This window comes from Anabas testudineus, chromosome 16 (genome assembly GCF_900324465.2).
Source record: "Anabas testudineus chromosome 16, fAnaTes1.2, whole genome shotgun sequence".
NCBI lineage: Eukaryota > Metazoa > Chordata > Actinopteri > Anabantiformes > Anabantidae > Anabas > Anabas testudineus.
In genome coordinates this window covers 18,456,175-18,472,835 of record NC_046625.1, presented here as the reverse complement: position 1 = coordinate 18,472,835, position 16,661 = coordinate 18,456,175, and the positions used below count along the sequence as shown (strand labels likewise).

The window sequence follows — 16,661 nt, the reverse complement described above, 5'->3', positions numbered from 1 at the left end:
CCACACCCTTGGGTGCAGGAGATTTGTGTCATGGCTGCCTCAGAGATGATTGCTATGATGAAAGTATGTCCTGGCTGGATGACAGTGTTTTCTATCACAGAGGAGCAAAACAGTGAGGTGTACCTTCTGCTAAACCTTGGTACTGTATAATTCATACGTACTAGACTACAGGACTAACCAAATCTAAACATTTGTTCACAATATTGCACCAAATGTGTTCCATAAGGTTATTCTGAGGCCTCTAGAGGGGGCAATTGAACACATTACATAAATACTGGCATACATGTGTTGACAGGTATTGTTGTTGCACCTTTTATATTGAGTTTTTGCCATTGTGTAATGGTAGTTGTATTTTTTATATATATTAACCCTAGTTTTAAAGTCCATTTGTGGCTTTGTGACAGTACTAATGTGTGAAACATATATAAAACAGATAATCTGACAGCACACTTTGACAGTGCTTGTCTCAAGATTCACTCCAGATGTGAACCTCAGGAGTCACGGAAACAAAAATAGCTACAGTGCTCTGAAAAGGTTGCGATTGGATGAGAAAATAAGGACGGATTTCCTCCTCTTACTGGACCTCAGCTGCTGTGGTTCAGTGTTTGGGTGGGTGGGCGGTTGGAGGGTGCAGAGCAGCAAAGGTTGAGCATTTAAGGAAGTGGGGGAAAATGAAGAATTTTCCTTTCAGTTTGACACAGCAGTCATTATCAGCTGAGTGTAGGCCTCCGCTCACTCCTGGTGACTCATGACAGGGCAGCTTAAATGTCCATTAAAGACATGTCTGATATCAGCAGAACATTCCCAACTAGGGTTAGACTGGTCTTAGCAAAAAAAAAAGAAAAGAAAAAACAACAACATTGAGAGGAAGATTGTTAAGTGCACTGTGTCCATTCATTTATTTATGTTTTGTACTGTGTTGGTGTTTATTAGAGCTTTGATGCCTCATCACTTTTTGATGACTTTAGTTGATTGGTAATCTCGTCCACCTCTCCTGGACAGTTTCTCCCCCCCTTGAGCCAATTTGTCTTTTTCTCCTCCCTCTGGCCTGTATAGCAAGGAGGCTGCATTGTTTCCCTTCTGCTGCCTAATCTCATTACATATCAGTTTGCACATGTGACTGTCTGGTGGATGACAGGCTTGCTGTTGAATAGCCAACCCTCCCAGCCCTCCTGACCTCCAGTCAGCAAAACTGTTTAATAGGAAATAAGATCATTATCCTCATATACATTAGGATGTGGAGACAGATGAAACAGCGCAGAGAAAAACTGCACTTTGTTTCCTTTATATCGCTGCTTTATCTGTCATCACTCGTTTGTCTGGCATGCCATGTGTTGGAGGCTATTCGCTCAAGCTTCTTTGTTCCTCCTAGGAAGTGGTGGAAAATTAAGATCAGGGTATTTGTTTTTCTGAACATTCATCTTCTCATACTTGGGGTTTATATATATTTCATATCAACAGTTCGTATATCTGTGTAACTGAGGCAAGGACACGAGTTTATAAATAATAGAGTGCATACCACAATGAATCAATGAGTTGTCATTGGGTTAAAATACTGTAATTAAGACAACTGCACACTGCTGTGTCCTTGTATTTGATTGGACTGGACAAACAATAATCATTTTCTAATAACCTTATGAGCTTTAAGCTGAGGAAGTTGACTCTGGTTGCAAACATGCTAATGGTTTGCACACATACTGTTTACCACGTTACTACCCTGTGTTTTAACAATTGCATATTACTGTGTACACTAGCTAATTACCACTAAGCACAAAGTACAGCACAGGGTATTCTAAATGCCATGTAGACTAGTTTTGCAAGTCATAAAAAACTAATTTTGACTTGATAATTTCTGTAGGTGATCAAAGTTTAAAGGTTCAGGCATGACCAAATGATTCTTTACAAGGTATGAATTTCAGTACCAAAATGAATGCCAGTCCATCCAAGATATTTCACTCCAAACCAAATGTGAACCTAGTAGCCGCGCAGTAGGAGGATCAACGAGGCTGCAAGGATTTATCACACAAGTGTGTGAAACCATACCTTATAGAAATAGCCTTAACCCTACCATGGCAAAAAATGTAAAAGTTTAAGAGTTTTCAATTGCATGCAGGAATTGCGAGCCTCTGTCCTTTTTTTTTTATATCTACGCTGATTATATTTAGACATTAAGCGGTCTGGATCTGATAATACATTGTGTTTCAAAGTACCACAGCTGCACTTCTGGCTGGAAGAGTACTTGTTCGCTAGAAACCTCAGCTTACTAAGCACTCCAGGAGGAAGCATGGTGAACCATTCAGGCCGGGCTGATTTCAATAGCATAAATCATTCTAGATAGATAGGTGGCTCTGGCTCAAGGTAGTCATTTTCAGTGCAAGAGTTTAAGACATATGATTGTTCTTGCGCTACGTTCCCTCCTCCACCACCTTATCCTCTTATGATTATGATCAATTATCCACTTATAATTAGAGGCTGGCAGTAACTCAGCTTATGGGCTCTGGCACTCTATATAATAGCCTGTAATAATGCTGTCAGTCACATTTCATATAGTCCACACTTTCAGGCTCCAGTATCTGCTGAAATTAATACTCCAGCTTCCCATTTCTTTTCATGTTTCAGTGTTTTGATCTTTGTGTTTATTGAATTGTAGAAGTTGCGTCTGATTTTCTATATAAATATGTGTCAGTTAATTCAAGACATGAACTCTATACTATCCACTTACATAATGCTTAAATGAGCTGGCAGCAAAGAATAAAGATGTGATTAAAATGTAGTGATTCTTGCGTGAATGTATATAGTTACTGCAGGAAGACAAGCACAGCTGAGCAAACTGACACAAAAAGTGTTGAAAAATAAAAATATGCAGATTATGGAAAAAAATATTCCACTTGCAGGAAATACATGCAGTATGAAATCAAGTCAACGCGGTTAAAAGTCTTTGTCTTCTTCTTATCAGCCTCTCTGTTTCTGTTTCTGTTTGACTCTCTCCTCGACCCCATTCAACTCCTGTCTGAGAAACAGAGCAAAGCAAACTGTCTGAAGAGCCACTTCCTGTTGTGTACTTAAGATCCCTGTCATGTGATAGTGTCAGTTGAGGCGGGTGTGTGAGGCCAGAATGGGGGAGGGGGTGGGGGTGGGTTGGGGATATGGTGGCATTGCTGATCTTGCTGATGTGAACACCACCCCGATTGTGTAAAGTGTCGACTCAGCCAGTGTGGCGTCAGAGCCCCCAAGCCCTGCACGGCTCGTGCACAAAGGCAACATACACAAACACACACACACATGCACAAACACACACACACACACACACACACACACACACACACACACACACACACACACACACACACACACACACACACACACACACACAAAATGCAAGCCACAGATACATGGTGGATATTTTACATATACTGTATATAGATATAATAAGCCACCTACACACTTTTTAATGGAGTATGTGTATGTCATATAAGTTATAATGTATTCTCCCTTTTAATTCACAGCACATTATCAGACATGGCATATGGAGGTCTACACTAGGACACACCTACACTTACATATTATAGCTATCTTGGCCATGTGTGTGATGGTAACTGACTGAAAACTGAAAATCTTTTAAAAAACGGGAGTTTTTCTAACACGTCCCCTGTTTCTCTTCTCACCCTCTCCCCCACTCTCTGTCTTCCTCAAACTCGCTGTCTTTCATTCGCAGGTGGAAGACATACACGCCAGCTGTGCTGCAGAGAGCTCACCGTTAATATGACTCGAAAGCTGCTCATAAAAACCCAGGATGGAGAGGAGACACTAATCATGTGAAGAACAGCAGTTAGTTGAATTAGCTACGCGGACACAGAGAAAAACTCCCCACCACTGACACAATGATGATACAAAATTGAGTGAAAGCGTGCTCACATTATTTACAGAAGGAAATTATATACTGTGTTATTGTTAATCTGAAAAAAGAAAGATTTTACATTTTGCTAAATGTTTCTTAGCAAATCTTGAAGCTACACAAGTTGCTTTTCAAAGTGCCAGTTGCACGTAGAGATTGAGTCACTGATTCACTGACAGTGCTAGATGAAGATGGATAGATGGAGTTGCATCCAGTAACTGGAGAGTGCTAAATGAGCTGCTGTGTAAGCAGCTGCATCTCTGGATGATAGACGGCAGATAACATTTTAACTGACCAACAAAGGCAAGCTAGACATCCCTAGATGTGTAGCTGCAGATAGCAGTAGTTTGAAGTTTTATTGAGTTTGTGAAAGGCCGGGAGGACAGGGTTGATTAGTACGTACGATGAATCCTAGAGACAGTATGGAGGTGATGGAGACCCAGTCAGGAGGTCAGAAGGAAAAGCTGGTTGCAGACAAGGCCTACCCTGAAAATGAGATTGAGGGCGATGATGACAAAGTCCCCGGGGCATACGACTGCAGCGTGTGTGGACGCAGCTTTCCATTCCTCAGCTCGTTGTCGCAGCATATGAGACGCCACACAGGAGCACGCCCTTACAAGTGCCCATACTGCGACCATAGGGCCTCCCAGAAGGGCAATCTCAAAGTTCACATCCGCAGCCATAAACTTGGCACGCTCTCTAGCTATCACTCAAACGAGGATGAAGAAGGTGGGGCTGACGAGGAGGAGATGAGTGTTTCAGAGGGTCTTGATGGAGGAACGAGTCCAACTAAGAGCACCTCAGCCTGTAACCGCATGATTAATGGAGATAGTGCGGAGGAGAGCCGGAGAAAAGTGCCTGCAAGGAGCTTGAAAAGGGAGAAGCCAGTCACTGACCAGCGGCCTTACTGTTGCCGTCTCTGTGGCTTCGAGGCCCAACGGGAGGACCAGCTCCTCAGCCACATTGAAAAGGTCCACATCACAGCAGATGTAGAAGAGGAGCCTACTGTTAAAGATGAGGTTGTGACTGAGCCTGATGCCATCCAACCCCAAAGTGATGGCACCTTCCCCTGTGAGACCTGTGGCCAGGTCTTTACTCAAGCCTGGTTTTTGAAGTCGCACATGAAGAAACATGCAGGAATTCTGGACCACTGCTGCCGCATTTGTGGCCGACGGTTCCGTGAAGCTTGGTTTCTGAAATCTCACATGAAAACGCACAACACCAAATCCAGATCACGTTCAAAAGCAGATTCAGCCGAGCACCCGGCCACCATCAATGATGTAGCCCAGGATCCTGAAGTTGTTAACAGCTCTATTACATCTGTCTATCAGATGTGTTCCAAATGTGGGAACCTGTTCCACAATAAAGAGAGCCTGAGAGCTCATGATAAAGTCCACAATCCCAGCTATGGCAGGAAATCCCAAAGCCAGTGCAGAACCAGCGATGATGAGGACTCACCAGCTGCTAAGAGACGCTTCCTCGACTACTTAAACCTTCAGCCTGTCGGGGGGAAGACCATCGATGAAGAGGAAGAGCGTGAGAAAAAAATTCTGGGTCAAAGAATCCAGGAGCTAGATCCAGTTTGCAGCTACCAAGCCTGGCAATTAGCAACTAAAGGAAGAGTTTTGGAGCCAGTGGAGGCAAGTTGCAAGGGCAACTATGGAGGAGGTATGGGGGAAGAGGCCCTCGCTGAAGCAGCTGTGGTTTTTGAGAAGGAGAACAGTCGTTATGTTCTACAAGGTCAAGAGAAACGCAGCTCAGGCAGACGCAGCAGCTCTGGGTTGGGAAACCATGCCTCTTCAGGTGACCGGACACCAGAGAGCCTCAGTGACTCTGAATACCGGCCTTCATCACGTCAGGACCGCCGACGACCATCCCAGTCGCAAGCTTCCTCCAAGTCCAATGAGTGCTTTGAGTGTGGTAAGGTGTTCCGCAGTCGTCATCAGATGATCGTCCACCAGCGGGTCCACAGGAAGGACGGAGGCAGAGCATCTGTAGGAGACAAGGAAAGAACTGGAAGGGGAGACCGATGGGGTTCCAACAGTGATCCAGAATCAGGGTCCCCTAGCCGACCCAGCACCCCAGGGTATGGCGACTCTCCACCAGCCTCCACCCTGGGAAACCAGGCTTCAGAAATGGGTACTGCAAACTCTGGAGAGCATTCAGGTTTGTTTTCTTTTCACATTTATCACTTTATTCCACTTTTCTTTTATTTTTCTAAATGATCATAAAAGAAACAGAGATGTGTTGTGACTTGTTTCGGTATCAAGGATCATCTGTGATCCATCATTTACACAAGTTAATATTCTGTCTTTTGAGAAAGTGACTCAACTTTCTAGCTTTAAGCAGTAGAAAAATATAACTGTCATACAACTACATAACTACACTGCAAGATGCACTGCAGGAGTTTCTAGCGGCAGAAATGACTGTAGACCTTTTCAAGCCTCCCACTCAAGGCCTCAGACTCGGTAGTAAACATCTGTTGATGAAATGGCCTTTGTGTAGGTACAGCTCCTCGCTTATGCGTCTCTATGGAGTAGGAAGTAGAGCCACCATGTGGCTGCATGTTAGTATTACATCTGACTTCAGCTCTTTTATACAGTGCTACACATAAATACTATGAAATATGGTCAATAAACTTTAACGGCCAGTGAAAATCCTGTTTACACAGTTAGGTTATGTTGTATCACAGAGCAAACAGCTGAAGCTAACAGTTAACTGAAGCTCTGTGCCTTTCAATTGGCAAGTCAGTAGAGCAGAGGACATTTTTGGAATGCCTGTCATTTTTTCACCTCCACAACCAATAAACACTGCATAGCAAAAAAAAAAAAAAAAAGATAACCTACCCATGCAAGGGCAAAACACCCATAATCACATCAGAAATAGGCTGAAGGAAGGACTCTTTTGTGTGCAGCACTTGAAAGCCCTCCGGCTTTTGTCTTTTATCTATCGAACCCCCTGAAAACACAGCACATGTTAGGGTAGTGGATAGCTGCGAACTGTAGTGAAACTGTAGTGATTGTTTCCATTCCTCCCTGTTAGCACAGACATTCAAAAATAGCAGCAACATTTCTTTGGGCCTGATCGAGCTGTGTGCTATTTCAGGTCTTCCTGTCTCAGGAAACTCCCCCCACCCCCCCTTTATCTGTGTGAATATGTTTTTTGCTCTTCTTCTTACGTCTTTGACGTGGAAATATGTCTGTTTGTTTCCTTTTACTCTTTACAGATGTTGCTCAATGTTTAAATACTAATTATTAGCGTGAGTACAAACATTACAGTACATATCAGTCCTGTACTCCAGCAGTTAAGGGACTTTTTTAGCAGTATATTTACTGTATGGTATATATTGATTTTCTCCCTAACCATTGCTCTCCTGGTGTTTGGATTCAGGAATTGCATTTAATGGGCCTCAATTCATTTAAATTGCAAACTGTATAAAAATAAATAGTATGATGCAAACTCTGCAACATGTTATGATGTAAAATAACATATCGATACATAGCATTTGCCAATATGTGATGGGATTAGTTGATATTTGCAACAAAACCAGATGAAATAAAAATATTAGAATTCAGCATGTATTAAAATAATATTCTCACTCTTTCTTCCTTTCATCCAACCTCTTTACCTGTCTTCCCTGTCCCCACTGACTGTTTCCTAATCTCTAAGGTTACCTCCCGTGACACTTCCACTGTCACTCAGCCACTCTTCTTACCACTGAGCCAGTCAGGCTGCCTGATGTCTGAGGGATTGGTTATTTATAGAGTCACCTCCTGATGGAGAAGGATGCAGGCTATGGGGGAATGAGACACTCAGAGGACACTCTAGTCCCAGTAGCCTGATGTTCCTTAAAGCCATTTAGCTAGTTTTTACGCTGCAAATGAGAAGTGCCAGTGTATGCATGCAAATACTCACTTACATGCCATCATCTTCTTTTTGGCAAACCCATTGTAATGATAATAGATTGGTGACATTTTCCTTGGTGGTATTAATAATCGCCACTGCGCAAACACATGCTTATGTAATAGAGCTGAGAAGTGTTATCCGAGCTTTGCACCATACACTTCCACTACTATGAACTGTGTACTTTTTTCTGCTCAGCCTTTTATCCAAAGCGACTTACATGGGGAGGAACAAGGTACAATGGCAGGCAGGGTAAGCATGAGGAGGTCTTGCCTACGGACCCCTACTGGAGTAGGCCACAACTGGGATTCCAACCTCAGTCTCCCTCCAGAGGGCGGTGATCTTACCCCACCACTATCCAGCCACTCATTCTTTTTAACAGCTTTTGACACAGTGACACAGATTCCTGGATAGTTTGATTGGCTCTGTGTGTATTAAGATGCAGTTCACATGTTGTTTACTGTAACGGCTGCATGACAAGTGTCAGTGTATAGACTGGCAGTACTATGGCATATTGTCTGCACTGTTCCTTACTTTGGAACAACTGCTATAACTTTGACTGATCAGTAATATTTTAATACCAGTATCATCATGACAAACAGGACACACCAGTCTTTCCACTCTGCTAAGCTGCCCAGCCTGAGGGTTTCACCTTGGCAGAATCTGAGCTCAGAGTGTTGGCCAGTGCTGCCAACAGGAAGCCAAATGAAAAACAGATGGCAGGTTACTGTTGTTGTTGTAAAACTGAGGAGGGGGTAGCTGAGTGTACAATAATGTGCTACCTATATTATCTGTAATCGGCGTAAGATTACGGAAGATATGAGGTTTAAAGCCTCCTGTTTGAGGATTTTAATGTTTCATCCATTACTTAAGGTTAAATTGTATTTTGACAACAACAAAATACAATGTTTATCATATTCTTACTGTCCTATTTCCTGAAAGTGAAAACTGTGGGAGACTTTTCCAGTAACCAGAGTAAAATTCACTTGTTAAGAAAGACCATCTCCGCCACCTAGTGGGGCATTTATATACCTGCACCTCAGGCATCCAAATGACTGATTCCATGCAGTGACTGCCTGTGCAAGCCAATTCATCATCATACTGTAGATACAGAGCAGCTTTATAAACCTTTTAGCCATAATGTTCATTTTACTTTGTGTCAAAAAGGTGTTCAATCAATTTGATTGTATAGCATGACTGTTTCACTCCATGTAGATTAAAATTTATCCCAGACATAGATTACTGTAGGGGATAATTACTGCTCTGATACAATTGTACCAAACAATAAAAACTAATCATGAAAGTTATATCAGCGGCATGGCCAATACTCTGTATCACTGAAAATTCCCTTTTTATTTAACATGATATGGGAACACTGCACCAATACTGCTACCTGGTGGCTACATCTGGTTGAAACAGAATCTTGCACAGGCAATAAGCTGTCCCTCGTGGCGAGCAACAGAAAACAGTCTAGTCTGCATCTCAGTTTTTATTTCTGCTCAATCTCTGATTCATTAGTCTGGATGTATAGTATAAGAATAATAATAATATAATGATTTCCATTTTATTTTGTCATTCTTCTGCCTTACAGATGTGAAGCCTTACGTCTGCAGCTTGTGTGACTTTGTTACACCAGAGTCTCAGGCTTTTCTGACTCATGTTCGTGTCCAACATCCGGCTACCCCTGAAGATGGACACAGTCCCATTCCCAGCCCCAGCTCTAGCTCGGACAGAGCCACTCCCAGTGGTTATCCCAAGTTAAAGAAAACTCTTCTTCAGGGTTTGAACAGCTCTGCTCGATCCTCACCTCTTGATCCCAGCTTAACCCCTGTGGATCTATGTGTGAGGGCTGAGGGCTGCAGGGACATAACCTCCTTAGCCCTGGACAGGAAGAGCCTCCCTAGCCACAAGTGCTCCTTCTGCTCACACTCCACGCGGTACCCCGAGGTGCTGTGGATGCACCAGACTGTGGCTCACCGCATCAACAGCAGTAGCTCTAACCTGGCTCCTAAATGGGCCCTGAAAAACTCCTCAAAGGGCTCTAAGGACGGTTTGCTGTGCTCCAAGAGACGCACCGGTCCCCCACCAGTTCTGGAAGGGAAGGAGTGTCCACCACTGCCTCCAATAATGCGCACCCAGCGTACCAGGCCTCCAACCCACTCTAGCGAGGTTTCAAAGAAAAACAAGTCAGCCAGTCATGCAGCCACAGCATCAGCGTCATCCTCGACTCCCTCCTCCTCATTCTCCAGGGGCTCCTCATCCACCTCAGGCACCCAAGCTGGAAGAGTTCCTGTACGGCCAAGCAGCAGCACCAGCACCAGCAGCAGCGTCAAACACGCCGAAGACCAGAGTCATCAGTCTCGCTACAGACCAAAAGTGGATATTTACCCTCGTGGAAGCTCGCTGCCATCCTCCAGCTCCTTAGAGAAGAGCACTGGCACCCTCTCACGTCCCTCAGCCCCAAGCCCGAGCTCTGCTACAGCTTCCAGGATGAGCGATGGCTACTTGATCCCTCAAGAGGGCCTCGGCTTCATGCTGTCCAGCAAACATGGTCTAGCAGAGTACAGTAGAGCTAGAGGCTCCTCTCATCAGCCGCTCCCCAATTCCCTCAGCCAGAGCCGGGCTAATGCTACTAGGCCCAGCGCCATCACCCACAGCTCCACGGCAGGACTCAGCTACGGAACCTCCCAGACACACAGAGGCACCCCACAGAGTTCCTCCTCTTCCTCTTCCTCCTCCTCAACCTCTTCATCTTTGTCTTCAGAAGCTCATGGAGAAGTAAAGCAGGAGCCAATCACAGAGGCACAAGAGATGCCAACTGACATCTACAGCTTCCTCAAAAACTACAGCCCCCATGAACTGGCAGCCCTCTACCACCGCTGGGGTGCAACAAATGCCATGTTGGGTTCCACTGGTATGAAAAAGTTTTGTTCCCTTTTATTTGATTTGCATTTAGTAAAATGTGTAGTTGCACTTTTCAGATTATTTGCTGGTTTAGATCCATATTTTATAGAAGGGCTCTTTTGGAGAAGGTCTTGTGAAATCCCTCATCATCAGCTCACATACCAAATGCCCAGAGGATCTTGGCTCTGGAGAAAATGGCAAATGTCAAAAGTTGAAGGCAAATGTTTTCCAGTGGTTGAGCTGCTTGTTTTTTGAGCTGCTGGGAAAGGAGCTGACTTGATATGTCAAGCTAAGCCAGGGAAAAACCCACAGCCACGTAGATACACGTGTAATATATGAACCATATTTAATCAGGTATATAACCCCTAGAACACACACTGACTCCATCTTTCACATTAACTCACCACCTGGCAGAAGGTGATTGACAGACACACAAACTGCTCCATAGGCTTTGAATAATGAAGAGGGGAGCCATTAAATGAGCAAACACACGTGCTTTCATGTTTCTGAGGTAAGATTAAAGGCTGTATCTGGGGCAGCATGTGTGTCTGTGCACGTGTGTCCATATGCATGCTGGTTTTGAGATGCAAAAGGAGTGTGCGAGCCTGTGCGAGCGTAATTTCTCTTGCTGTGAAAGACGTGAGAGAACCTTTTGCTACTCTCAGGTCTGCGAGGCGTGCCTAGTCTCCAGCTCCACTCTCCCAGAAAGCTGTCACAAACTGTTTAGGTCACGGCTCTGCCTGATGAGAGACTCGCGCAGATGCGAATGGAGGGAAGGAAAACAGAGAGAGAGGGAACATAAGAGGCAAAGAGAGAGATGAGACAGAATAATTACCCCACCAGCTGCTTTGGAAATGGTCATTACTGAACATTCATATTATTTGCCCATTTCCAGTTGTGTCTCTAAGGTCAAGTGGGGCTGTATAGAGCCAGGGGTCAAAGACAACAGCCCCAAAGCAGACGCATGACATCGCTGTCACCCGTCCAGGCACATATCGTCACGATCTGCCTTAGCCCTTTGAGTCACATGCTATAAAGTGACCTTTTTTGAGCAACTGAGTATTTCTCCCTTTTCTCTCTGTAAAATGTGTATGTGTGTGTGTGTGTGTGTGTGTGTGTGTGTGTGTGTGTGTGTGTGTGTGTGTGTGTGTGTGTGTGTGTGTGTCTGCTCGTGTTTTCCGTCCAGCTCTGTCTTGTCTTTCATTAGTGCATCAGTGAGAAGGGCTGGCGGCCCAGAGTAGAAGTAGAGTATCCAGAGGCCAGCGGCCGGGCTGCCAGAGACACTCTCTGTCACCTCCTCCGCCTCCACCGTCCTTCTTGTCCTGCTGTGTCCCCACTCTCTCTCTCACACACACACACACACAAACATACATACAACTAGTGGGCACTGGCCAGGTATATACCAGGCTTAATGCTCGGGGTGTTGCAGCAAACGTCCCTTTCCCAAAAAGCACCCCCAAACCTTTAGGCCTGTAGTCTGTCAACAAGGTAGGTCACAGGAGTGCATGTACGTGTGTGCCTGGAAATGTGAGTGTGTGTGTAGTCACAGTGTCATTAAATGGATCCAGCAGTCTTTAAATGCTTTTTCCTCCTGCTGCTGTCCCTGTGTCTCCTGCACCAAACTAGTATAATATAGTAGTCCAGTTGTCTTCATCATGCAACCACAGGTTTCTTTATGCGCCTTTAGCCACTCTATTTGATTTAGCACAAACACAGTAGGGCTTCATGTCTCTTAACAATTAATTTCCTGGTGGCATTTTTCTTATACTGCTTCATTATAGTTTCAGACCTCTCGTTAACTGTGTTCACTTGCCTGGTTTTGCCTGAGTTTCTTTTGTGTTTTAGAATTAGTACTTTACTTATTTGATTATTTTTAAGTAAAATCCATGTAGCATTAGAGCATCTTTAAAAAGTTTGAAACTTCATTTTGTTTTCCCGTACCACAATTACTGTATGTTCTTTGTCGGACGTGTATAATAGCATCGGCTCATAAAGTACAAAGCATGTTGTCAAGGCATCAAAACTCAGGTAATTTCAGGAGGTTTGAAAATGATGTGACGCTGTTGGGCACAATTTCCCCAGTTATTTTCGGAAAGAAAAATCTCATTAGGTTCATCATGTTTGTCTACAATCAGTTGTCATGTCAGATCTGTATACCAGATTCATCAAAACTATAAAAAAGGAGCATAATCTCTTTTTAAAGGAAAAAGAATCCTGACTTTATATTTTACTCAGATCATGTCGTGATAGAATTCATGAAGTCCTCAAAATTCAACAAGTCTCTTCTTTCTGCTATTTAAGACCATTAACATACAAAGGTGCCTTGTGCAGGTGATGTGAGTGCTTTTGCATCACTTTGTTTGCGTGTGTCTGAGGAAATAAAGCCAGCACGCGCCACAGCCCAAGTCTCACTTTCCTACCTTGGACCAAACACACATACATACAACTCTTGAAACATACAAATGCAGACACACACACACACACACACCTGACATGTGACACACGGGCAGCGGAGCGGGCACATCACAGCCGGGGCGTTTTAATTGCCTGTAATTTATGCAGTGTGTGTGTGTGCTGTGTGTGTCTGACTGTCAGCCTCTGAGATGATGCTGTGTGACAGCTGCAGTCCAGCCCCTAGAGCTACCCGCTCATAATGACACATTAGACATACTAATGATGCTTGCGCGAGGCCACTACTGACGCTACCCACTTCCACAGCCACTCCAACCTAGCTTTATGCTTGTGTACGCCCACTCACTTTCTGCCCATTGCTGACCTTTACTTCTTCACTCAATCTCTGCAAACACTGCCACGTGGAAACGTCTCTTAACATGAACTGATGCAGAGTCCACCTTCTCTCCACTCCTGTTTCAAATGAGCAGCACTTTTTGATGTCTCAAAGGGTGCAATTTAGGCTTTCATGTCCTAATATTGTTTTAGAGAAAGAAATCCTTTAGATACCAAAATATAAAATGTTCTTATTATATATGAATGTAAAATACAAAAAGTCCTAGAACATTAAATATTGGTTAGGTAATATGTGTGACACACACAGAAGCATTTAGTGCATAAAATTGACCCTTGATATTAGACTCCTCCATCTTTGAATGAAAGTCTTCTAATAAAAATGAGTACATTCCAGAAACGGCTCTAACACAGCTCAGTCTGCTGAAGAACAGTTGCCACAGGTTGTACATTTGCTCCTTTGGACTTTGCCTAATTATGTCTTCCGCTCTTTCTCTCTGTTTGTGCTCAGGGATGCTGAGGTCCCTCATGCGACAGGGACAGTATTTCTGTCACGAGTGCGGGAAGAGTTTCAGTCAGCCCAGCCACCTGCGCACTCATATGAGATCCCATACAGGTGAGCACAGCCGTCACTGACATTAAAACACACTTCGATGAACATATATTGCACGTGCAGATGTACATTTAGTGGCTGGACAAAATAATGGAAACATTTGCTGTGTTCATAATAACAGTTTTTTGAAACACAAATTGATGTTTGCAAACTATTGTCTTCCAACTAAGTATGAAGTTGAAAAAACAAGTCTAATGAAAAGGACTCCAAATCTCCAGGAGCCCGACTGCAGCATTAGCAGTAAAGAGAACAGACATTAACGGTAAAAAGGTCAGACAGCCAGTCCTTTAATATACCTTTTCTAAGTCATATGCAGCAACTTGAAAAGTTTTTGAAGGAAAAATGGTCTGTAATCAAGTTGCAAGACCATCAGTCATGACTGTAAAATTATTTCAAAGAGAAAGGTATGACAAATACAGATAAATGACGCCAGCAAAGAGCAACAGCAAAAGGAAAATCCAGCATCCCGCTTTCACCCACATCACAACCCCATTAGCTACTTGTTATTCATGTATTACTGAATGAATTTTTTTTATTTTTGGCCACTCCTTCAGTGGTCACTCATTCCCATGCCACCTGTGCGCACGCATCATCACCTCTCGCAGCTATTTGTCCACCAAGAAACACTCGCATGAGACGTGGAGAATAAATGCACGGGGATTCTCGGCCATATTTCATCATCTGACTCTCCGTACGTCTGCTACGTCCCGCGATCTCCAAAATAAATCACAATGGATCTTTTTTGTTCACTTGAGTGTGACAGCCAGTCTGTGAGCTCTTCCTCGCCCTGGGCTGGGCAGCTGTCTCTATTTTTTAAAATGAAACATGATTTGCTCCGGATACTGACCTGTGACAAATTGTATACATTATTAATCACATGTCAATTAGAGAGATGGAATTGTGCATTCTAATGAAGCAGAACAGCATTTGTCCACGCCAGCCCTATGAATCCATTTGCATGTGTCCCAGTGCCACTCACTAAAGAGCTCGATTTAGAGATCCGGCCTTTTCCGCCACGCTCTCCTGTTATACTTCACTTCACTTCCACTGTGGCCTTTCCTTTCTTTCCCTGTTTTCTCTCCTCTCATCTCACCTTTCCTCCCGTCCTAGTCCTCTTTCTTTTCCTCTCATTTCACTCTTTCCTTTTCCTTGCGTATCTTATTTCTCTTTTCCCCTGACCTTCTCTCCTTTTTCCTCTCATCTTATGCTCTCTCCTTTTAACATCCCTTTCTTGTTTCCTCTTGCTTCCTTTTCTTTTTCTGTTGTTGTTTCTCACATTTTCTCCTCCTTCTCTTCACTATTCTGTTCTTGTTTCCTCTCTCTTCTTCCATTTCTTGTTACAGTTCATCTAATATTTTCTCCTCTTCTTCTTTTCTTTCCTTTTCCTTTATTGTTTGCTCCCATCTCAATCTTCTCACTTCTTCTCTTCCCTGTTATTTCCTTTCATCTAATCCTTTTTCCGCTCCTAGGCTGCAGCTTTACTCCCACTTCTCTCCTCCTCTTCCACTTCTCCCATCTCCTGTCCTGTCATGTCCATCAGCCTGGCTGGCAGTGATCACAGTAGACAGTGAGTTAAGTAGCTTCTTTATAGAGAGTGTGAATGATATGTGGCACAGCCAGTGATTCTAAGTGACAGAGGCCAAATGGTAAGTGATGCAGTGTTCAGCTTTCCCCCAAGCCTTATTGTAAACACACAGACACACTGCATCAACACACACACCAACATGCCCATGCACGGGCTCTGTAAACACTCGCCAAGGCTGTAATTAATGTTGTCACCAACGGTTGTCTTCAGCATGGACGTGCACACGCAGAAAAGGCCAGCCACCCCGAGGCCTCTATTAACATGCGTCATATTAAATCACTGACTTGCCTCCACCAGGTTCCATCACCATCATCACCACCATCACCTCCATCATCATCAAAGCCAGATCTCCTTTATTAGCGAGGGTGCTGGTGGCTAACGCTACTGTGTGCGGGTGGTGGTGGTAGATAGAGAGAGAGAGAGAGAAAAAAAAAATGCTTTTGTGGATCTGGTAGAGCTTTTAACCGATTGCCATACTCCCCTTCCCTTCCTCCTCCTCCTCCTCCTCCTCCCCCCCCCTCCCCCCCGCCCCACCCTCCTTCTCCCCCCACAGTTGGGTTTGATTTTAACGGACTCCACAGAGGTACTGACGCTCACACCACCGCTTCTGAAGCTCCCAAACAAGTATGTGGCACGATGGCTAATCACTGGGCTCCCCCATCGCTTCTGCATGTTTCTTATAATTATTGTCTCACCTTTGCATGTATGTGTCAGTGTCAATCCCGCATCCCACCCCCAGCATCCTGTTATGAATGCTTTCTTGCTGTTTTTTTAATGTAACAGTCACATGTGGCACCATCTGCACCTGGCATTAACAGCTGAGTTTTTTTTTTTTCTGGATCACACCTGAGCATCAGTATGTGTATCCAATATATATGTCACAGTTGTATCATTGAATCGCTTCAGTTTTGCTGCAGTCAGTGACTTCCATGTTTTGATGACACTTAAATAATTAGTGCTTCTTTTGTTGATTGACAAACCAACCTGACACTTCAGAACGTCAGACCCACATAAGG

The 16,661-nt window shown here is 44.0% G+C and overlaps 1 protein-coding gene across 5 annotated transcripts in view; it reads left to right on the top strand.

Moving 5' to 3' along the window:
• The window catches only part of LOC113168968 (zinc finger protein 516), a 42,355-nt gene that overhangs the window by 20,600 nt on the left and 5,094 nt on the right, over positions 1-16,661 (top strand). For 4 of the 5 annotated variants that reach the window (XM_026370066.1, XM_026370064.1, XM_026370065.1 and 1 more), the window contains 3 exons: positions 3,716-6,061; positions 9,390-10,712; positions 13,959-14,063. In XM_026370066.1, the coding sequence (XP_026225851.1) occupies positions 4,300-6,061; positions 9,390-10,712; positions 13,959-14,063 (3,190 nt within the window). In that variant the 5' untranslated portion in view covers positions 3,716-4,299. Of the gene's footprint in view, positions 1-3,715; positions 6,062-9,389; positions 10,713-13,958; positions 14,064-16,198; positions 16,270-16,661 lie in introns of all 5 variants that reach the window. The other variant, XM_026370068.1, reaches the window with a different exon arrangement.